Source organism: Labrus bergylta, chromosome 4 (assembly GCF_963930695.1).
Source record: "Labrus bergylta chromosome 4, fLabBer1.1, whole genome shotgun sequence".
NCBI lineage: Eukaryota > Metazoa > Chordata > Actinopteri > Labriformes > Labridae > Labrus > Labrus bergylta.
The window spans coordinates 21,044,429-21,067,834 of record NC_089198.1 but is presented as its reverse complement, the minus strand read 5'-3'; the positions used below and the strand labels follow the sequence as shown (position 1 = coordinate 21,067,834).

Genomic DNA, 23,406 nt, shown 5'->3' with positions numbered 1-23,406 from the left:
TTTCCTGTTTTTTGTGATTCTCTTTTTAGTGTATGCAGAAGATGTTGTGATATATAAAGTTCATGTAGAAGTGTTCATGTCGCCCTCGCCCTGGAGGAACAACACCTCAGTTTAATCTGGTCCTTCTTTCAAGTAGAGCTGTGGGTGCTGTACTCGCTCCTCCTTTCTACCTGCTGAGAAATAATGAAGTACCAAAGACCAACTGACTCTATGTCATAAACTTTTAAAAGTATCTTCACCTCTAATTGGAGGTCATTAAAATCTGAAGTGGTGCTCGCAGCACTTGGAATTCAGTGATGAAAGGTGCCGACATAAAGGTCTGCCAGAGTGGTTTGGCTACAGGACCTCTAGTTTATGCTCAAACACAGACACAAAGAACCCCTCAAGGCTAACAACATAATATTCAAAGCATTTCAAAAAATGGAGTAACTATGGGCAAGACCCAATTCCTAAAAAAAACCTTTATTGTAAATAATATCAGGAAAAAGGTTGTCTGCATGTATTTCCACTGTAAGTGAAATACACAAATGTGCCAATTTCAGAAGGCTAGTTTTTGATCTTGAAGGCAGTCAGTGTGACGTCACAGTTCTCATTTTTCTTCTAAGGAAGATATGTCATGTGGTTTGAAATGAGTGCACAGTGGCTTACTTTTTTTAATTCATGTTTTAATTTAGGGATGAACATTTTATGAAACATCTTATTGCTTTTAAAATCACCAAAGGTTATTCATGACTTGTGTTTTTAAAGCGAGACTCCCAAGTTTTGTGAATTCCCACTCATGCAGACAAATGCAGCCAGACCTGCGAAGTGAAGAGATTTGATCACAAACACAGATACAAAGACTCCGTTCAGCAGTTTTATGAATCATTCTTTAATTACTTTATGGTTTTAATTATCCATTAATTATCCACAGAAACGTGTGCTCAGCAGAATAGACTTGGTAAATAATGAGGCTGCATGGAGTTTGTGAATATATTAGAGTCAGACCTAAATAAATGAGCAGCACCGGATTAATAATGTAGCAAAGGTCAGAGAGATAAGCTCATGTTCAGTCTTTATCTAAACAAAGCACTTCCCATGAACTGCTGTGTCATCAAATCGATGCTCACAGTTTGAACAGGTTCTCTGGCACGTCATGTAAAACTTATATTAACACTTTATATTTCAACCTGCACAAGTACCTTCAATAGCCTGTCTGACAGCCCTGTAGAATCATATCAGAGGCTCGTGTTTTTATCTTTTCCTGAAATTAAATACATTCATTATTCCTCTCGTTGCAAGTAGACATATTTCCAAACTCTTTTTTTCGGCAGGTCAAATTGTCCAGGAAGCTGTGTACAACAGAAAAAACATAATATGATTTATTTAAATGTATATTATTGGACTTGAATGATGCAATTTAACTTCCAACATGTTTTAACTATTGGTATGCTGTTGAGTTTATACAGCTTTCATAATCATCAAACCACATTGCACTGACACGGAATGACCATAAAATACGCAATAGTACTTTATACTAAGGGATTCATTAAACAGACTATATGTCGATGACATCATCACCAGTCTGTGTCATACATTGCTGCAAAGACTCAGTTTGTTGGATATCTCACACTTTAGCCTAAGAAAGCTTTCCGTTTTTGTGCAGAGCAGATGGAAAACTATAAATTAGCATCTTCTATTGCACTCAGCAGATGGGGTGAAATGACACTTTTCTACACTTTGAACACTTTCTGTAGCCTGAAGTGATATTTAGTGTTGATGCAGAAATCTAGTTTGTTTCATTTTTGAGCCAGTTATGAGCTGGGGCAGCTGACAGAGGCAAAATTACAGCAGTTTAGATTCTTTCTGTTCATACCTTATGGTTTTAATGTGTTTCTGTGGTGACTGAGCATGCTGCTTGGTGTAGTAATACTCCACCTTACAGCTGCCAGTAATTAGCTCCCAGACAGCCGGAAGACGCGATTACAAAACAAAACCACAGACCACACAGTCAGCTGATCCCGCCTAAGCTCCAAACTTGACTTGTGCCTTCCAGCTTGATAAAATCTAATCTCATCTTAAAACAAATAAGAAGAATCGGGCGTAACCTCAACAACACCCATTTATATCACAAACTCTGTAAAAGAGTTAGTTAACAACTGTCACCTTGGGTTCTAGGCCTTGCCTAACGTGACACCATCAAATGTAAGTTTAAAGCTTTTTAAAGGACAAATATTTGAAGAGAAGTTAACCACAGTTTACAGTGACTGGAAAATGAAGTGCTGCAGTAACGAGTCCTAAAACACAGAAATTAATTAGTATTTTAGCACTTCAGGTTCCATCGTCTCAAGGTCTATATGGGATTTTTCAACAAGTTTTCTATTAGATGCCCAGATTCTAAGGTCTGTGGAAAACACAAGCTTATGAGATTTTAACGTTGTTGTTTTTTTTTTATCTGGAAGTTCCCAGTCCCCACAGTTGCTAACATTTGGGCTAGTTTGGGCTAACATTAGGGCTACGGAGATTGTCGATAACATTAGACATCATCATGATGAACATGGAAACTCATCTACATGGTCTGCCTTTCATCAGGTAAAAGTCGACGTGGTCTAGTTCCTTTATAGCGTAACATTAGCATTTTACTTGATATCGTTCACGCTTCAGAAATTATGAAAATGTTCCTTTGTGGAGATTATCTTGAGGAACAAACTAACTTCTGGGTTGGCCTACTGAAATATGTCATCCCTGAAGCACTATATTACTCCAGTGGATGGACTCACAGTTGCAACAGCACGAGTCTCATGCTGTATTTGTGGTTCATGTTTAAGTTGAAGGCAAACAATTTGGTTAAGATTAAAGTTTAGGTTAGACTGAGTAAAAAATTGAGTAGTGCCCAACTAAGCTAATAAGATAGTTACAAAAATCTGACCACTGTTATACAGTACTTGTGCAATGACACTAATATTGTGGAATTGCAGCACATGTTTCTAGGAAAGTGACAATTTTTTGTGAAATTTGCCATACCAAGGAACACTTTGTGACTGAGCTTGGCATAGCATTGCTTGTTAGGAAGAAGTCTGTTGGATGGTTGCAGCTTCCCACTGTACGTGAGGTTCTGATTGACTGAATTATTAAACTTAGAAGCTCATACTGTCAGTGTCCCAAATGTAAGATGATTTGTTGACTCTAGTAAGTCAGCTTTTCGAACTCCGCTAAATCCCACTGCCTCCATTCTCTGCCTCGTGTACTTGTCTAGTGCATTCGAGTAAAGTCCATCAGGACTTCTGGGGGTTTCTCTGCAAAATCCCTAAAGCTTCTGCAGAAGTGCTTAAGGACTCATCCAAACTTTGGGTAAGTCTGCAAAGTTTCCTCAATTTTTCCAATTGCAGCATTTTGTCATGAGCATCAGGAACAAAACAATTACCCCATACCAAGGTTATGATAAACTAAGGCGAAATATACAAATAAAAAGAATAAGCTTTTCATTCTTTTTAAAGACTCAATCTTAGTGTGCAGAGTGCAAGTGTAATGGCTAAATGGGACAGTCAGTAGGATACACAGACATTTCATTTGAACTTTTTAATCCAAATGTTTCATTTGAACTGTTCTTCACTCAGCTAACATGGGGATGAAAAGGTCAAAAATTGTGCAAAAATGACAGAATTGGGGATCTTTCTGAGCAGCTAAACAAAGCTGAACAGCATAAATGATGAATATTGCATGGTCAAGGGAGCAGGAGGCATCTATTTCTCTCTTTTTTTTAAATTCCTCTCTCCACTCCCTCACCCTCTGTCTACCCTCTCCGCCTCTCCCCATCCCGTCCGCCCTGTAGTGTCTTCATGTCTCTGTACAGGGCCGAGCACAGAGCTGGTGATGGGGTGAAGCTGATGAAAAGCGGCGTTGTGAGCCATCCCCATGAGCCCGTACAGTCTCTTTACATCTGACTGAACCCATACAGTTAACAGGGCCTGGCAGGCTTCTGAATAAAAGGGAGGTGCAGCCCTGATCTCCCAGTTAGACTCTCTGTGATGGCGTTGAAAACACCCGGGCTTAATTGGGAAACCAGTTGGTAAGCAGCTTGATTTTCCTCAGCTGTTTATTGATGCTCAAAGCTTGATGAGTTGGAGCGAGGGAGCCTGCACAGGGCCTCATGGATCCCAGAGGCATGAAGAATTGACTGTTCACAACCTCAGCACAGTTTCACCTAAGGTAAGACTCCATGTGTTGCTTTAGTGTCACACTACTACTACTACAACTACTACAACTACTAACTCTGTTTTTATTATCGTGAAATGAGGAAAAACCTTATTTTTGAAAAGAGCTCTTTTATCATTCATCAAGGTTTTCAGCCCTCTTGAACGTTGGTAATTAGTGAACAAATGCATGAATGGAGGCTCTGTAGCCTCAATAATGCTTAATGAGACAGTTTTTTTTTTCTTTCTAATTCTGACTGACCAATTATGCCCTGCACTTACATGTCTTTGAGATATTATTCCCCTAAATTAGACTTTATTTGGCATCTCAGGCTGTATTCCTCCACAAACCTGTATATCTCAATGATTATAAAAGGACATTTTAAACCTCTCAATTGTTTAAATAGTTTTTAATTTGGAGTAAGTTTTATTCTTGTTATTTTTTCTCATGTTTTACATTTAAAGCTTTATAAAGTTGTATAAAGCTTGTCAATTTCTGTCTGTAAGGTGTGTTGAGTATGATAAAGCAACCACTAAATGCATCAAACCATCTGCATCTACCTTTGGATGGACTGGCCTGTAAATGTGTATGGGTTGACAGTGAGATTATTAGCAAAAGGAGTTTGACTACAGGGAAGAAATTAGTCAATTAAAGATAAAAACTACATATTATATTCAGTTTTTTATTTTTTTCTAACTAAGCAACTTTTATTTTGGTTGCGGTTCTTTTTTTTTACTTTAAAACATGCTTTACATCATCAGCCCCTCCAGGAATTATTTTGAAGTGGTGATTCAGCACATTTCCCAGAATTAACCAATCCCTGAACCTTTTAAGAGGTTATCATTTGAGCAGTTGTATAAGCATTGAAATAGGGACATGCATTGCAAAATTTGTTTTCATGATTTTTTATTATTACCTTTGGCATATTGGCTTAGTCTGAAGGCAACCAAAAGACAAATTGTTTAATCAGCTAGTATGCCGTTTTTTAAGCTTTTGTCCCAATCACTGACAGTTTATGCGTAATGTATTCTAACAACCACAAACAAAAAAAGCGAACAACAATCTTTTATTTAACCCCAAAAAAATCTAAGAAAAAGCCAGCCAAATACTAAAGACACTGAATAATAATCATAATCATTTCATAGTTCAAACCGGTGGTCCGCTTTGCCCCACTTACCTCAATGCCCTGTCAAATGATGCCTGGTATAATAGTTGTTGGGAGGCTCTATAGAGTTATTTATAAGTTAAGAGTTACTTAACTTATAGAGTTAAGTTATTGCTGTGAGGAATGGGCTTACTGTTGTACTATTTCCATTTGTCATGGCTAAAACTAGCAACAGTAGTTTACAGTATTTTAACTTCATGAGGTTTATTTTGCTTCTTTGTTTTTTTCTCTACCAAGCCTTTATTTTGTTTTAATTACCTTAAAACTGACGCAGCCGGCTGAAGAACTGGTAAAGTTGTGTGCAGATAGACTCCATACTTAATCAATTACTGTGAATAATAACTCTAAATTATATTTGGGTCATTATTTGTCTACAGAACATAAAAATGTGATCAAATTTGATAATTTTCTTAATAAACAGTAATGTGATATCAATCCAATAGCAAACGATCAAACATGTAGAAGGCATATAGAAAGTTGGAAGAAAAGTCACAGATTCACACAAGAAAAGGAAAAGTCACCAGACTTGAGACAAGCTGAGTTCCTCTACAATCTCTCCATGAACTTGAGAGAGAAGTTGTAAGATGAAAATATTCAATACAAAAAACTTCCTGACTAAACTTACGCTACAGCTTCATTAGACCCCTGCTTCACTGATAAAAATAGTGATTTTTGGTTTAATACTTTGTCTGGACTGTATTCACCCCCGGGTTTTTTATGTCATAGTTTTTTCCAACTTGTTTTTCCCCGCTTTGCCATTTACTATTCATGATTTAGGGCCAATAGAAAATGGAGTTTGATTTTTCACAGCTTGCCAGCAGCAGTGCTTAATGCCCCCCTGCATCAGTCGAACTACCCAGACGTCCTCAGGAGCTACTCAGATATGAGAGCTGACACACATATGAAAGTGTCTCTCCGGGCAGCTGTGACCTGAGGGGCGAGCTCAGCAGAAGCTTTGTTCTCTACTTTATCACATCACCCACAGGAAAAGCAATGTCACATGTTCAAGACTTTGGAGAGGGATTTTTAGCAGGAGGCACAGAGCAGGGAGGGTCTATGTGTGTGTGTGTGTGTGTGTGTGTGTGTGTGTGTGTGTGTGTGTGTGTGTGTTTGAAAGACAGTAATATCACAATTTCTATTCCAGGGTAAATTTTAGCATTGAATCAATGTAGCTTGAAGGGAAAAATCCAAAAAAATCAAAGGTTTTCATAAATTCTGTTCCACAAAGTGCAATTCTAAAAATGTTGCAGGTTAATATGTACTATATTGTAGAGTCTGACTACTTGGAACTCTTAAAATGCAACAATCAGCCTCCCAGTTGTTGCTTTTTAAATAGCAACCTTCCCATCGTATTATGAACTCACTCAAACACACGCACAGTCTCACACACACACTCTATGGCACAGGACTTGTGTCATACACACAAACACACTGGCTGATTATTTTTCTTAGAAATCCCCTCAGCTGGATTTACAGACAGATATACATTTTATTTCCCAATCACTTCAGGCACTGTTGTCCATATAGGGAATATTTTTGCACACTAAAGTCTATGGTGCTTCCCATAGCAGACTCGACTGCTTCCTTCACGTCCATTTCTTACCCATCAAAAAGTACCCCTATCCATCTTTCACCATTTCATACCAATACAATTCAATCCCAGGCCTCCATCTTGTCGTTCAAATCAGACCTGCTCTCCATTTCTTACCAACCTCAAAACTTCCACTGCTTCAAATCCTGCCCCCGGCTCTCAAGACCAATCAGACCTCAGTATGGGAAATGGAAGTAGATTGCTCCTCTCAGCATTATTCACGGTAAGTTAATCAAAAGTTATTCAAATATTACTTTAAAGTCATCTCTATTGAATGTAACTATTACGCTGATGAATTCTACTTTTATTAACCTAAAAGCATATCATGTGGTTGCCTGCTTAAAACATAACTTTCTACTGTAATTTATGAACATAAACATTACCCATAACACCATCAATTCTCATGAATTAAAATGCTCAAATAATCACTTCATTTTCTTTGACCACTTTATTAAAACGTGGTTCACGCTGACAGTAAGAACATGATGATATACTGTTAACTTTATGTGTGCTGTCACATATCTTGAGCTTTTGGCATTTATTGTGTATTAAAGCTGTTATATAATCTTTGAATCCTTGATATTAGTGTGTAATATATTTATATATTTTATCTTATGCAAGAGTTGTGTCTTTTTGAAGCCAATTAGAGGACCTCATCAAGTCATTGTCCTGTCCTGTTGTGTTTTCATCTCAGGAAGCATCTACACCTCATCAGACTCCTGTCCCTGCATCCAGCCTCTGCCTCCTCCTGGCCTGCAGCATTCTTACTTTCCATCCAGACTGTAGCAGCCTCTATCAACTCCACTCCTCCTCAAACTTATCCTCTGACCCCGTGGCTCTTCCTCATTAACACGCTGGTGCTTCACCCGAGGAAAGACAGCTGGTAAGCTATCTTGAACATATTCTGAAAAATAAAAGAGGAATGATCCCATATTATCAATGTAGTGATTTATTATTGTTGTCCTTTGTAGGCTGTGGAGGAGCACCAGACATGCCGGTTATGAATCATTATGGAAAGACTCGTACTGGTTTGAAATTGAGCAAGAAGGAGGTCAGCACAATCAAATAGGTCCAAATCGCTGATCCAATAGGCTCATGCTGCCTCTACGGAGATCCAGTTTTGAAATATTTAATGTAAATACTGAATGTTAATAGTCGATGATGTATATTTATATTGGCACTCTTGTGTTATGCATGTTGCTATGAACATTTTGTTAGTTTGATTTTGCATTTATCCCTTTTCAGCTATTTTATGTCAACTATGTGAACTTTTAAACATTTCACAGACTTTATTAGTTTGTTATGTTGTTGATTCCCTGTCATAACTGTTATCAAACAATAAACAGCAATACAAAAGCTTGTCCAAAAACTTGCAAACAGTGAATTTTTGAATCTACAAGAATGTCACTTAAATGTGACATATTTTGTTGAGCTCATTTAAGTGTATATCCCAGTGTTCACTTAAAATATAACAACTGGTTGAACACTGATAAGATAAGGCAGCCTTTTGGTCAAAAAATAATTGAGTTTATTTTATATATGTTAGGCCATGAAAGTTATAATATGCTAATTGTTGTGGTTTTAATAAGGGCCTTGCAGTTCCATCCAAAATAGTAAAATCTATAAATGAAACCTTAAATACCAAGAGTTAAACTTGTCTTTTTCTATACACGTAGACAAAAAAGGAAATTTAACAAAACGTCTGTTATTAACTTTCAGGAAGGTTCAACCTTTTTAAAGGGCAGAAAATCATTCACAGCACTACCTTGATATCTTACCAAAACAAAATGATTATTTTTTACCTAACTAGGTTATTATACAGCTTCAAACATACAAAACAAAGACTTTATAATGCTGAAATACGGTAGGATCACAACGTTTATATTTACATGCAGTGCCTCTTTTTTTGACACGCAGGACAGGAGCCACATGTTATAGTACCTAACCAACCACTCGAGCCCCAGTGCTTACTTACATGAACAGACAACTTAGACAACCTTATTTCAGACAATTCAGTAGCAAATCTGAAATAAAGAAGCAAAACTTTTTAAATAAACCTTCTGATGCAATTAGAGATTAAGGATCTTGCCAAAGGACACTACATGCAGACTGCAGGAGGCAAGGATCAATGGCCAATCTTCTGAGTGTGTGGACAACACATACAGTATGAAGCCAATTCAGTGAACTGACAGGATGTTAATCCAACAGACAAAGGACAGGCAGAAGATTGTCCAGACAGGTGGAACTGCTCCAAAGGATGGGAAGGAGGTAGACCAGTGGTGGAGTGCAGAAGCTTGAAAAATTGCCAGTGAGCTTGTGGAGCCATGGAAGCAAGAACTTACTTAAGAACCATCACAGGAGATTGCTGCAGCCCAGAGGTTTCTTAGAAGCTCTTAAGCAAAACAGGAGTCCTTTACTGCAGCTCTCCACAGGGAGCAGGGGACCATTTCAACATGGGAATTGTAGTCTTTCACTTCAGCTTAGCATTAAAAGAAGGGAGTTTTTTTTCTGCAACTCTCCAAAAGAACGGGGGACCATAACTACTTCACAGCAGCAGGAATATTGGACTTTTGCTGCATCTTCACAGAATGGCACGGTATTGCTGCAGCTCAGAAGGGATATGTTTCAGCTGGGCTGCTTACTGGGACCCTGTCTAGCCGTTGGCAGAGACAGCTGTTTGGGTTTTTGGCCAGGTGTCTACTGGAAGAACTCACGGGTCTAAAAAGTTCTATTTGTGTGTAGATAGATTGGGACCAGCAGTGAAACCTGACAGGGCCTCAGGCACAGTTTCAGAGAGCTAGCCAAAGGGGATCCAGGAGTACACATTTAGTGGAAGGGGTTCTACTTCTACCTATGAAGTTGGAGCCAGGCATCATCCAGGTCACCCTCTGTCTGGAATGGCTGAGGAGTTGTGTCTCTGTTGGGCTGGCTAGGGGAGCTACTTAACAACGGATGCATGACAACATAGACACATCACCATCAACACAGACAGAAAATGTTCACAAGTATAGGACATTGTTCATCTTTGGATCATGCAGAAAACAGATCTCAAGTCTAGTTTCCTTTCTTACTGGAGCCACTCCAGTTATAAAATGTTCCCCTATAGTGTTCTTTGTTAACTTTGGCACCAGTGTGTTTTGTTAACAGGTGACATTAATGAACAGTGATTAGCTGGGGAAGAAACTGAGATAATAATGTGATGAGAAAAGGTTACCGCTAGATGATTAATGCAAGCAAAGTATCCAGTTACTGTCATGTTGATATAGATTAAGGTTGAATGGGGTTATAAAAGATAATGTGTTTTATTTTTTTCTCACTGTAGCATGAACACGTTTAATTAAAGTTGCTTGCTGTGTCAAAATGTTACCGTAGCGACAAATTAGTATCTCACATTTTGTTTCATGTGCAACTATAGCCTTGATCACACTAACTCTAAAAAGTTAAGGTTGAGCTGCACGTGTGAACAAAACATATATAATCGATAAATAGATATAATCAGGAGAATTCACCTTGAGCAATAGGGAGGGGGGTGACATATATTCCCTGCAATCTGTGCACGGCCATAGACTGTTTGCACATGATTATTGTGGTCTCTGTGCACCTAATGAAACTGCTGCATTTGCTTTATGTTCACCAGTTTACTTGGCGCCACTGTTTTGTTCATAATGTGAACATGTGTAACTACAGGTAGCATTGACATAAGAGCAAATACTCCCATTATAGCACCAAATAGCAGACTGTACAACCAGATCAGGAGGCTTGCAGGGGCAGTTCTCCTGAAAGAGAACATTTGTGAAAACGGATTGTTCCTCTTTTTTTCTTTTTTTTTTAAATGGTTGGGATGCTATAAACAAGTTTTGACATTTTAAACACTCAGTAAGAAGGAAACAGGGAAGTTAATTTTGTACTCTGTTTAATCATGATCATATAAGGTCATTGTCATTTTTTCTCTTGTGAGTCAACGCTTCATAGGAAACACCAGTCATAGTGTGTCTATTATGGCTAATGACTTAGCAAGAATGTAGCATTAATCTGCTTTAGCACTCAACTGAACACATCCTCTCGGAAGTTGGACAGTCTCATCGATCTAAATTTATATTTTGGGAAATATGCATGAAGAACAAGCACATTTTGTTTGTCTCTAAAGTAAATATCAAACTGGAGTCAGAAATCAGCTTAGCTTAGCATGAAAGCAAGAATTGGGCAGTCCAGGCTATTTCCTCAGGTAACACAATCCACATATGCACCTCTAAAGCTCACTGCTCAATACATTTAGCCATCTATACAAACACAGAAGTGTAAAAATGACAATCCATGGAATAAAAGAGCTTATCTTGACACCTCTTTGGTTCTCCCTGTTGTTGCCTATTAATTAACACATGAAAAGGTTAATTGTCCTTAAAAAGCAATATTAATTTGATATTAAAGGGATACTTCACCCGTTGAAACATGAATCTGTATTGACATTGGGTCATATATGTAGTAGAAATGTGAAATACATTTTGAAGTTGGTGCCTTCTTGGCCGAGAAAAGGCAGAAAGTGTCTTTTTGGCTCATGTGGATGAAAGACACCAAATCCCAGAATGCACAGCACCGCAGGCCACTCCCACTAAGGACCTCTAGTTCAGAATCAGAAATACTTTATTAATCCCAGAGGGAAATTAGATCGTTACAGTTTCTCCAAAATATACAGTATAGCAGTAGAAACATAGTAATAAAAACATTTACAGACATATTTACTTCAACACATGAGGCCATTTCCTCAACTGATTCAGAGATTTCTTCCAGAATTGATCTTGGAAATTCCTGGCAGAAAACAGACTCTATGTCTGTGTCCATAGCCAAACAGTGAGAGCATATTCCTGAATCTATTTTCTATATTTAAGTTAATTTGTTAACTCTAAATGTTCTGAAGCGGAGTTTGTTGCCATTTGAGAGAACAGGGCTAGCTGTGCCCCCTCTTCTTCATGGTCTTTATGCTAGGCTAAGCTAACAGCTGGTAGTCCCACATTGGTATTTACATTATTGAGATAAATCAACTACAAAACTCTCTGCCAGGGAGTGAAATCATCTAAAAATGTCAAAATATTTATCCACTCAACTTTTAATGCCATGTTTCTCCTCTGTGACTATCAAGGCTATCAATCAAGTCATCATTTTTTGTTCTTTGTTTTTCTGGTAATCTTAAACTCAAGTATCCATGGCAACCCTAAATGTTTGCTAGCTTGAGTGACTTTTTATTCCCACAGTGACTCATGCTTTATGGAAATACTTCACAGAGAAGAAGAGGAACTTAGAAAGTCCCCTCTGATTAAACATAGTACTTTGGAAAATACTTCCCTCATACTGTAAGGTGACAATGTTCCATTTCTTTGTAATTACAACAGAAAATACCAATATTTGCAAGCCAAGTAAGAAATGTTTCATATAGTGTGTAGTTGCAGAATACAGCCTGCGTCATATGAAAACTATGCTGAGATTATGTGATTAAATGTTGAAATAGCTCAAGATGACTCCATGCCTGGAATATGCAATTAGTTGCCCTTGTAAAAGCCAAAAGTTTACATGCCAACCAATGTCTTTAATGATTGCTGTTCTCGAGAGCAAGAGAAAATTCCTTATATAGACTTATTCTACCTTTCCTTGTCTTTCTGTCTGCCTGTTTTAGAACTGGGACCAAACATTTTACAGCACTGAATCACAGCTAAGGCTTGCCTCGGGCCCGGGGGGCACTGGTTTTATTAGCCGTCTATTTCTGGACACTTGTCAGATTCCACTACAGCAACCCTTTAGTCACTTTTCATTAGCGCTCACTTTTCAAGAGCTCACAGAGTGCACAATGTTTGGTTCACACTTTCTCATATGTCAGTGTGTGTTGGCAGAGCCCGCAGCTCGTGGTGATTTGTATTACCCTTTTTGAGACCAGCGATTCCATGAGGCTTTTTGCAATGCTACTGGTTATGTCACAGTTCTTTTCTGCTGTCATGATTTTGTGATCAGTGATCCACAGTGAGCTCAGTGCTCTTTCCTGTAATTTGTTCTACTACAGACCTGAGTTGGATAAAGGGATGTATTGTTTGAGCTTTCCATCATAGGTGAGCTCTACTGAGAATAAGGTTTCTATACAGCAGATTGGAGCTATGTCCATTATAGTGCAGGGTCAACAGGGTATAAATGGAGAGTACAGTTTCCATAGAGGAAATGGGACATATATGAGGGTCAATGCAGTGTAAGTTCAAGGCAAGGTATGCTCAGAGATAATGGAAGATACAATGCTGTTATGACAGTAAATATCAGTTGAGGACACTGCAAAATATGAAATAAGTTTCCCTCTTCATGCATTTATCTACAAACTACTGCTCTTTTTTCAAGGTCACCACTTGTGTTTTTTAATAGCAGTAGACCTTGTGGCATAAAATCCAACAGCTTTTTCAGCTCAGTCTTGATGTCTATAATAGTTGAAAATTTATTAAATGTAGAGGTTTTTTTTTTAAATTACCCTGCAGGCATAAAAGTGTGTATTTGTGCATTAAGTAGTGAAACTGTGACTTCACCTTCCATAAACATCTGCAGAAGCAATCAAAAGCAGCCGATGGAACATGCAGTGAAATGGCTTTCATATAAACTGCAGTAAAGGAGGACTTCTATCAAGAAAAGTGCTGCTGCACTCCGGTCATTAATCAACACTTACTGCACTCCAGGTGACTGGACACCGTAGAGCCTCAGTAGCAGCTGTGACAGAGCTTCACTATAGCACCACACACTCCTCCTGTCAGGCAGCACCCTCTGTGTCAGTCCTGCATGTGTATGTGTGCGTGGGCGGTGGTTGCTATTTGTCTGAAATGGCTCAGACACACCTACAGACATGGTGAGGCTCGTCTCATCAATTTTCATGTCACCGTGCCCCATAGCTATGAAAAAACACATTGCATGTTCAGCCAGTCACATTGCTATAAAGTGTGTTTGTTGAGATTGTCGGACAAATTCCACTCCATGTAGCTGCAGAAGATCATTAGAAAGTATCAGTTTTGATCTCATTTCAGTTCAGATGGAGTTTTTTTTTACTTGGCCGAACATGAATCATTATTTTAAATATTTTCTCCTCGACAAAGAGCATCTACAGAGAAATTATTCATTCTTTATTGTTTTAAAGTGCTGAATAGCTGCATTGAAAGAATTGCTCTGTAAAAATTGAAGACAAATATAAACTTAAAGAAACTTGATAATGGTTTAATATAGTGATTATACAAGCCCTGTATTGACCACCCTTTAAATACATGCACAAGGCCTTTTGTACTATCTGTTTACAAGTATGCATCATACGGTTTGTAAGTACAGGAACAGGATTCGAGTCAGTGCACTCACCCTTTTAGTGCAGAGTAAATAGACTGAGACTCAGTGTCAGAAGAACACTTTTTTCCTCTTTTTGTCCTTCTTGAATAAAAATCCTCTTTTGCATGACTGAACTGAAAGGGTATTGACCACAACGCCACAGGCATGGTAAGAGTGTTTGTGTGTGTGAATATGTGTGCACCACACATAACCTCCCGCTTTCATATCCCAACTCTCACCTGATGGTACAGTACCTACTACACATGTTCACAGCTTTCATTTCCTCTTTTTGTTGCCATTTTAGGACACTGAGATGGGTGGAGTTCTGTTTCTTTCTGATGTTATTCTGCAAAATGAAACTGTCGTAAGAATGTGTGGTGGAGAGCCTTTCCTTTTACATCTTAAGGTTCTTTCAATAAATGTTCAGTTTGCCTAACCTTCCCAGCCTGTCTGACATCATTCAGCGCATGTGTGAGTGAAGCAAAGAAACCTCACGATTCCACCTCTCTGCGAAGGAAACACACAAGCACAGACAGAGGTCCCATTCTTACACAAAATGGGCAGGGTTCAGTGACGTGACCAAAACACACACACACACACACACACACACACACACACACACACTCACACACACACACACACACACACACACACACACACACACACACATGTTCAGAAGAGAGAGCGAGAGAGAGAGAGAGAGAGAGAGCGAGAGAAAGAGAGAGAGAGAGAGAGTAGAGGGCAGAGAGGGAGACAGGAACAGAAAGTGAAGACATGTCAAGATGTCTGGGTGAGGGGGACCAGAACAGAGTAGAAGCCATATGCCAAAACAGAAGGAGCAGAAGTTTGAGCAGCTGACTGGATCAGACAGGAGGGGAGATCTGACCTGACACTTCACACGTGCCTACAGGGTAAGGTGTTGCTTTTCAAAGAGATCTAAAGAGCCGGCAACTTCAAATACTTTGAAACTGTTTAAGAAGTGGTTTATACTAGCTGTTGGAGCTTTGTTGTTTTTTTGATAGGGGAAAAAACAACGGCAAAACTACTGCTGCCTCTTTGGCCAAAAGAAAATCTTAATGATGTTCAGGCATTGGTTAGATTTGACAGGATGTTTGACAATTTGCAACAATATACTGACAAGTTTCTTCCTGCCCGTTTGAGCGCAGCCAAGCGTCACTGTTACATTCCCCTTAAGATATTTTGTTGACTTTTCCAACAGCAAAAGTATCAAAAAATCTTAGTCTTTTGAAAGTGAAAATGTATTTTATTTGTACACATGATGAATCTGCAACATTGAATAGCCCCTGTTGCTATTTTCTTTGGCTCTTTAAAGAACAGTTATGGATGCTGGTTTTAGTTTCACAAAAATATTTCCCTCTTCCTGCTCATACAGTAAATATGGCGTCCATTTTGCATATTTATTTGAGGTGGAATTAAGTGGAACAAATTCTGAACTGTCTTGGCTTGTGCTTGTTCCCGCTCAATGTGAAGAACTCAATGACTCCAGACTATCAGTAGGGCCAAATTATCTAAGTTTATCTTTAAGATGGATCATATTTTTACTGAAAAATAACAAACAACTTTGGCTAAAATTGTTTGTCGGTGGCTGACTCAAGTCAAACTGTCCATGTACTGAATATCAATACCAATAGATGAGGGATCTGTTCTGACCGTGTGCTCGGGGCAACTCATTAAAGATTCCTGCCTTGCCTTCTGTCACAACTTTGTCTTTTAGGTCACACATGTTCCTTAAAAAGCAGCAGGGGCTAACTGAGTGTAATCATAACATTTTTTTCTCAGCCCCTTCCTGGCTTTGTATGCCCCATAAACGACCTTTTCCTGTATGTGAATGGCTGCAGGAGAGCACAATGCCATGAGAAAGGGAAGGACCTGGCCAGAGACTCAGAAAGGCATCTCAGTGAGATGATATGAACCAGTGAAATATTTGATATATATTAAGAGTCCATATTTTGTATAAACAGGGCTGAATTCTCTTGACCTCTTTTTCCTTTACTGAATCACAAAATATTGGATTAACATTGATTTAAAGTAATGCAAATGGTCTGCAGAGAGGGAGACATGTAAGTGTATCACTTACTAGGGTGGAAAATAATCAGTTCTAATAAAAAACCTATTTCTATCTTGACTATGAACTTTAACATTTTCCCTGCTGGTGAGTGTAAACGCTGACGACAGTGTCAAGAAACTTCCTACGATGATCTCATTCTTCCTGGGACTGTAATATTAATAACACTAAGTGACTTCTCTATTCCATTTAATGACTTTGCTGCTGATACATTAGTAGTCATCTCCTCACACCTCTGTGCTGCTCTCGGGCCTTTGTCTCTCTCCAGCAGACTTATTGCTCTGTGACTCTGGTTTGTTGTATCAATGCTGTTTTCATAATGTTAGGAAGCTCAGAGTGTACACAAAGGTGTTGCTCGGCCAAGCTCATCACAACAACATGTACCGACAGCATAATCCAGAATAATGTGACACAGACATTGTGATTCCTAACAATGTGCAAAGGCTTCAGTGCAGCATGTTGTTTTCATACAAAAATGTTTTGAAGCTTGACGCACAAACACATCAGTAAATTCAGTAATTCCTTGTTTCAGCCTTTGTGATATTAAATCACATGCTTATAGACATCATGATTTATTTTCCAAGTTTGTCTTGATGATTTATTTTTATATTTTCATTTTTTGATTCACAAAAAAGTTTTAATTTCTCCAAAAAAAAACATTTTGGCAATACATAAACTATAAACATAAACTACGTGTTCTGTTGACTGTTCTTGACAATGCAATTAAAAAAGTAAAACAAAAAATAAAGACACATAAGCTCCACAAACACAGAAACACAAAAATCATGAGATTTTTGAAAACTATTTTTACACTTTTCTGTTGCTTATTTTGCAGAGACGTTCTAAAGCTGTAGTTTGATTGTTGTTTAATTGTATGTAATGATACATCCCAATACAAATACAAATATGGACAATTTAAATCGATTTGACACAAATAATGAACGTAATTTAGTAAGATAATATGTGCGTCACTTTTTATTAGGAAAAATGTGCAATTTTATATTACTAACAATTCCACTTGAAAATTAAAAACACATCTTGTGAAATTCTAAAGATGAATAAGGAGAAGGGATACTTTTTTATTGTCACAGAATTTAAATTTAAATATTTATTCTGAAGTGACTTCAAGAAATTACAAACACATGCAGACTGAGTCTATGCTAGGCACATTGAGTCTATATGCTAAGAACATTGAGTCTATGCTTGGCACATTGAGTCTATATGCTAAGAACATTGAGTCTATGCTTGGCACATGGGGTGCGTTCGAATTGTCATTTTTGCTTAGGAAGGTTCCTAACTGAGTGAAATGACCCAGAAGCATTTAAGTGGCGGCCATGATAAGAGCTGTTTGAATTCTCTAAAAGCTAAGGAAAGGTGGGTCAATGTTTCCTTTATAACCTCCTTTAGCATAGGATACACTGGGCCATCCTTTACCAAAGGAGATGAGATATGCCGCCCCACAATTCCTTTCGGCCGCAACATTTAAAACGAGTCGCGCATCGTAAATTGACACAGATCATCCAAGGGATAAAAAGATAAGAGACATTTTTAGCCAAAGAAGTTACTTTTACAGTTCTGTTAAGCCAGGCAAAGAATAACATTGTGAAACCAAAAATACAAATAGCAACATCAAGTGTGTTGATTATTTAGATAGTTGAGATTCTTAATACTCATCTCACACTTTCACATTTCTGCTGACAGTTCACAGAGCTCAGCTTCCTGTTGAGCAAACGAACAGGAGGGAAGTTAGCAGGCCTGTGTGGTAAGCCGTTTTAACAAATGTAATGCAAAGCTCAGAGGCAGCCACGTCAAGTCTACCTGCAGGTGCACCCCTCCATTCCCTCTCGCTCTGACAAAGACACAACACAAGTGAGATCTTTCTCTCTTTTGCATCTAGCATACAGAGGAACTAAGTAGCTTTGCGTTACACATATTGTTTGGTATGCCAAATAGTGCTAGAAGCCATGAACAAAACATTGTTATTTCACACCAGTTAGATAAAGTTTTTGCCTCAAGGCCTCCAACTAAATTAATTAAGAAAATACACATTTTTTCTGGCTTTTATTTTTGAAGACTGACCTCTCATAATCAGACCATTTATAAAAATTGAAGCACCTCACACCAAATTTTCTTCTCCAGGAGAGATTTCATCTCAGGCCAGAGTTAAGTGTTACAATCAGACATTTCTGAAAAGTTGAGCCGGGTCCCATCCTTCTCCTCCAATGGGATCTATTAGGCGAATATATTCAGATGAATCTCCAGCAGCAGGTCTACCTCTCACCTCTTATCCCTGTCGCTCTGTCACACTCTCCGTCTCTGCGGGACTCTTAGAAAGATTGGTGCCCTCTATCTCTGTCTGGCCTTTCCTCAGACACTATCTCCCTCAATTCCCTCTCTCTCTCCCTTTTCGCCCCTGTCTTCCTCAGCGGGGCTCGAAGCGAGAGCTGCCCTGAATCCTGAATGACTCCTCTGCAGTAATGAGGAGAAGGCTGAAAATCTGAAACTGACATTGACAAGAGGAGGAGGAGGAGGGCAGGAGTAGAGATGTTAAAGACAGAGACAGAAAGATGGATTGGAGGCAGGGAAGGAAAAGCGGGCGGATGTAGACGAGCTGTCTGCAAGAAACCAAATTTCTGTCTTTGTTCATTTCCTCTTTTTTTTTCTTTTAGTTCCGCAGAATCGTCTGAATTGGACCACCTCTCTGCAACTAAGACAAAAGCCAAAGGGCAGGAGGATAAAAGGATTCTGGAGAAGACGACAAAGAGCAAGAAAACACTTTGGTGAGGGCCAAGCAGCATAAACAAACTTCACTTTTTTGTCCTGTAGCCATATTAGAAACATCACAACTTGGAGATTTCACAATAAACCGAGCTGTAAACACAATGAGCTTTTGGTCTTTTGGATTTGTTTAAAGAACCCTTTGGCTTTGAAAACAACCTTGAGGGACACTTAAAGGAAAGAGGCTTCCTCCATGTTTACAGTGTTACTTTTAAACATCAACACAGGATAACATGGGCCTATTAGGTACGTAGAGACACAGGCATCAAAACTGGCTTGTGAAAGTTCAAGTCACCAGAAATAGCTCATCTGACAGCCGTTGGATTTGTTGATGAAGTTCAAAGCTGGATTCTGATGACATACAAGGACTTTTATCTTAATTGAACACCGTATCTTAATCATCTTGGTGTCTCCAGCAGCCTCATATGCACATTTACTGGCTTTCAAACTTCAAAAACTCTCTAAAGGATTTATTAAAACTTTACAACCACCAGACAGACTCAATTAAAAGGAGCCACCACTCTGTATCTGAACGCCATGGACGGAAAAACTGACAGCATCCAGGATTTTTTCAACCAACTGTGGAGCTTCGCCACAGAAAAACACAACCAGGGCGTCTACAACACGGTGTGCCTGATCGTCCTCCTCGCTCTCCCCCTGCTCGTCCTCCTAACTACTCTGGTGGTGTGCTGTCACTGCTGCTGCTGTCGCTATGCCAACAGATGCTGTTGCTGCTGCTGCAGGGACACCATGGCAACGGCAAGGTCAGAAACAAAGAAGAAGAAGAACTCGACAAATAATACTGAAGACCTGTGGATCTCTGTTAAGACGGAGCCTATGACACCTGACAGGGTAGCTCTGGCCATGGTGTAGAAAGGATGCCTTTGCTGTTTGTTTGGGATTGCTGATCCTGGGTCAGTTGGGCAGAGGATATGATGGAGAGTTTCAAAGATCTAAAACTATTTTGGAATCTAAGGAGGCTAAAGAACTTATTTTAGCTGATGGACTGCATACTGGGACTTGTGAATAACAGGTCAACAACATGTAAACAATGTACAGAATCTTGTCACTTTTGTATTCATATGGTGTCTTTATGGACAATGTTTACAACATTTTGTATACGTTTTTTAATGTGTGGTACATAAAGGGAGTATTATGCTAAAAGAGGCATAGACATACCTGTAAATGTGTGTGTGTGTGTGTGTGTGTGTGTGTCGCGTGAGGGGCATTAGGAAGGTGTGTGTGTGTTAGAGAGAGAGAGAAAGTACAGTGTTATTGAGAGCACTTTGTTCTTACAGCTCCCATGTGAAATCCACATGGTCTGTATTTGGGAAAAAGAGCCAATTTAAGTCGAGCCCAGCGTTCAGACGTCGCTGTAATGGTGTCTGCTCTTCACACTCTAGGCTGCTGATTGACTCTCACTTTGTAAAGTTAAAGCCTCTAACTTCTGAAAAGTTTCACTTATAGGACACAGAGAGAAACCTTTCTGCTCTTACTCTGCTTTTTTAGTATTAGAAGTGTTAGCCACAGGAGAGGAACTTCACTTAGTTTTGAATATATGAGAGTGTTTTACCATTCAGGGGTATAATGACCTTTAAAGGCAAAGTTCTAATTCCATAAAGGGGAAATAGAGTTTGATGTTACTTCTTAATAAAATGACAGATCTAAATAAAATTATAGAACAATCATATTAAAGTTTGTTCCTTTATCTAGGTCAGTTTTTATGAAATCTTTTGATATGAGTACATTTTGTGCACTTTCTTCAAATGCTCCAATGAAGTCTGACAACTTTAAGAGGTGACCATTTATTTCTGCAACACAACAGACAAGGATGTTTTTGAGGCGTCATTTAGAATATATTTGGTGAGACGGTTGTAGCCTATTGTTTTGTATCTGTGTTTGCATTTATCAGGGATGCAAACAGCACAAATGACGCTGGCACTGATTATGTTTGCAGTCACTTCTGTTTTCTTCATTATGTGCATGTCAACAAATAACATCAGCAGAGTTTTGGTTAGTTTTTGATTCCATTTTAAGCAATTTCCCATAATTTCATCACATGTACTGACATAAGGTTATTGTGGTTAATTGTTAATACCACATGTATGGAACGATCTAGATGATTAGAAATAAAAACATTTAATTCATACTTTTTTTGTCAAAAAAGCACTGAGAATTATAAAGATTTATTTAAACAAATACTGAGCAACGCTGATATCAAGTTCTTTTATTTTTTTATCTCATGAGTTGTTATTTTTGTTCTTGCTGTTTTTACCGCAATAAGTCCCTGAGGTGATGTTCCTGTAAGTGTAATTCTCAGTATCAGTAATGCTGGTCTGGAATTGTGAAGAAGCCTTTCAATGACATTCAAAATACATTCATGAATTAATGTAGTCACATAAATAAGGTTTAAAGAAAGCAGATTTGAAATCATTTAAATTTAAAAAAAAAACCTGTTTTATCATGTTCAAGAAGGAATGTGTTGTGCTTCAAGTGGATTGAGTCTGATTGCTGTTTTTTTTTATTTCTAAGTATATGACATCCCAAAGGCCAATTAAGCAGAAGTGTCTCAGTAGTGTATTCATCTTTATGCATTAGCTTACACTGGCACTAAGTTGAGCAAGCTCAAGTGCTGCTGGGAAAACAGGCCCTGCTCATTTCATTACAGTGCAGACAGATGCATTCCCATGTGGACATTTGTGCTTGTCTCCTCTGTTTCATGTTCAAAGAAAGAGAAACTCAACTTGTTGGGCTTAATTTGAAAGCTTACCCTGCAAGATAAGAATCTCTGCTGCTATGCATGATGACTAATAAGTGCTATTGCCTAAACTGAGAGGGTGCCAAGAAATAACATCTCTCGAGTCCCAGGGCTGGCTGAACATGTCCTGTGGTTTGTTTTTTTATTTGTAGGGGAGTTTTTTTGTGAATTTGTTTACTGGAAGGATAACCCACACTTGTTCTGAGGATAAGTCTAAAAATAAAAATTGAAATCTGAATGGAAAGTGAAGACAGACATAAACGCGAATTAGCTTAGCTTAGCACAAAAAATGGAGACGGGGCAACTGCACAGACATTGTCAATGTAAAAATAAAACACGTGCTTTTCATTTAAAAGTAAAATAATAATAAGAAGGCTTAATAAATAAATTGACCTTTTATAGTGTTGTCAGGTTATTTATTGACTATGGACCAGGAAGAAGACTCCAGGATGTAATCTTAGACATAACCTCTCCTGCAAACTGTCATGTTAATGATTGATGAACGCATTACAATTTAAGCATTATGGGTGTTAACTATAAATTGAATATTGACAAACCAGGCAAGTTTTTTCCCTTGTTTGCAGTATTTATGCTAGGCTAAGCTAGCTTGTGGCAGGTTTATTGTCAACCTGGTGTCAGAGAAATATGTGACATGCTTACAGCTTCTTCACACCACATTACATAGCTTAGGGAAGGAGGTACATGTGTGAAGTATGAGCTTGTGATTTATTAACACAGCCAATGAAAAGTCAATTATCATCTACTGTTGTGCTATACACACCAATATTCTAGAAAGTCAGGTGACAAAGTATAAAGAGGGATACTGAGAGGTTGAAAAAAAGAATTGTAACACAAGGGATTTCAAATGACCCGCGTTTGACCAAAAGTTAACGTTGGTTTATTTATGTCTGTCACATAGGTAACTTATGTCAAGTACCTTACATAAGTAGCTTTACTGATGTTGGTTCTTATTTTAACTCAAACGACAATCTTTTTATCATCTGCCTAACTGGTTTTTCTGCTTCCACCTAACCAAACTGTGTCCTTTTCACATCTTTGGCCACAATGCTTTTTTGCACTTGCAAGTACTTTCAATACACATTATTACCCACGACAACCATATCGCAGGGTTAAGAGGTCGTGGTCATTTCCTGTATTTCTGGGAAACTGTGTTGTAGCTGTATACTTTGAGTACAGTTTTTTTTATTTTAACTCGAGTAAAAATTAGTTTATAAAAGTATTTAGAAAATGAACTTCCCAACCTGATCTGTTGAATGGCTTGTTCTCATGTTGTCGCAAATATACAAATGATAGGATTATATACTAATGATAAATAAAGTCTATCAGATGGTTAAAATAGTTATTTGGAGTATTTGCAAAAGTAGAAATCTACTTGTGAGTTAAGCAGTTAAAAAGACATATAAAGACAGGCAGGAAATCAGCATCACACTTTGTTTTATTACAGCCAAGCTCTATAAATACGAAATGATACTGAGGTGTCAACCTCAACAATGAGATCACTT

General features: G+C 38.4%; 1 protein-coding gene across 1 annotated transcript; it reads left to right on the top strand.

Annotated features, from left to right (window-relative positions):
- The first annotated feature begins 14,951 nt into the window (after positions 1 to 14,951).
- Positions 14,952 to 22,289, top strand: LOC109991468 (uncharacterized protein KIAA0040). The gene is made up of 2 exons (XM_020643764.3): positions 14,952 to 15,172; positions 19,017 to 22,289. The coding sequence occupies exon 2, from the start codon at positions 19,663 to 19,665 to the stop codon at positions 19,996 to 19,998; it is 336 nt and encodes a 111-aa protein (XP_020499420.1). The 5' UTR covers positions 14,952 to 15,172; positions 19,017 to 19,662; the 3' UTR covers positions 19,999 to 22,289.
- Positions 22,290 to 23,406: the final 1,117 nt, after the last annotated feature.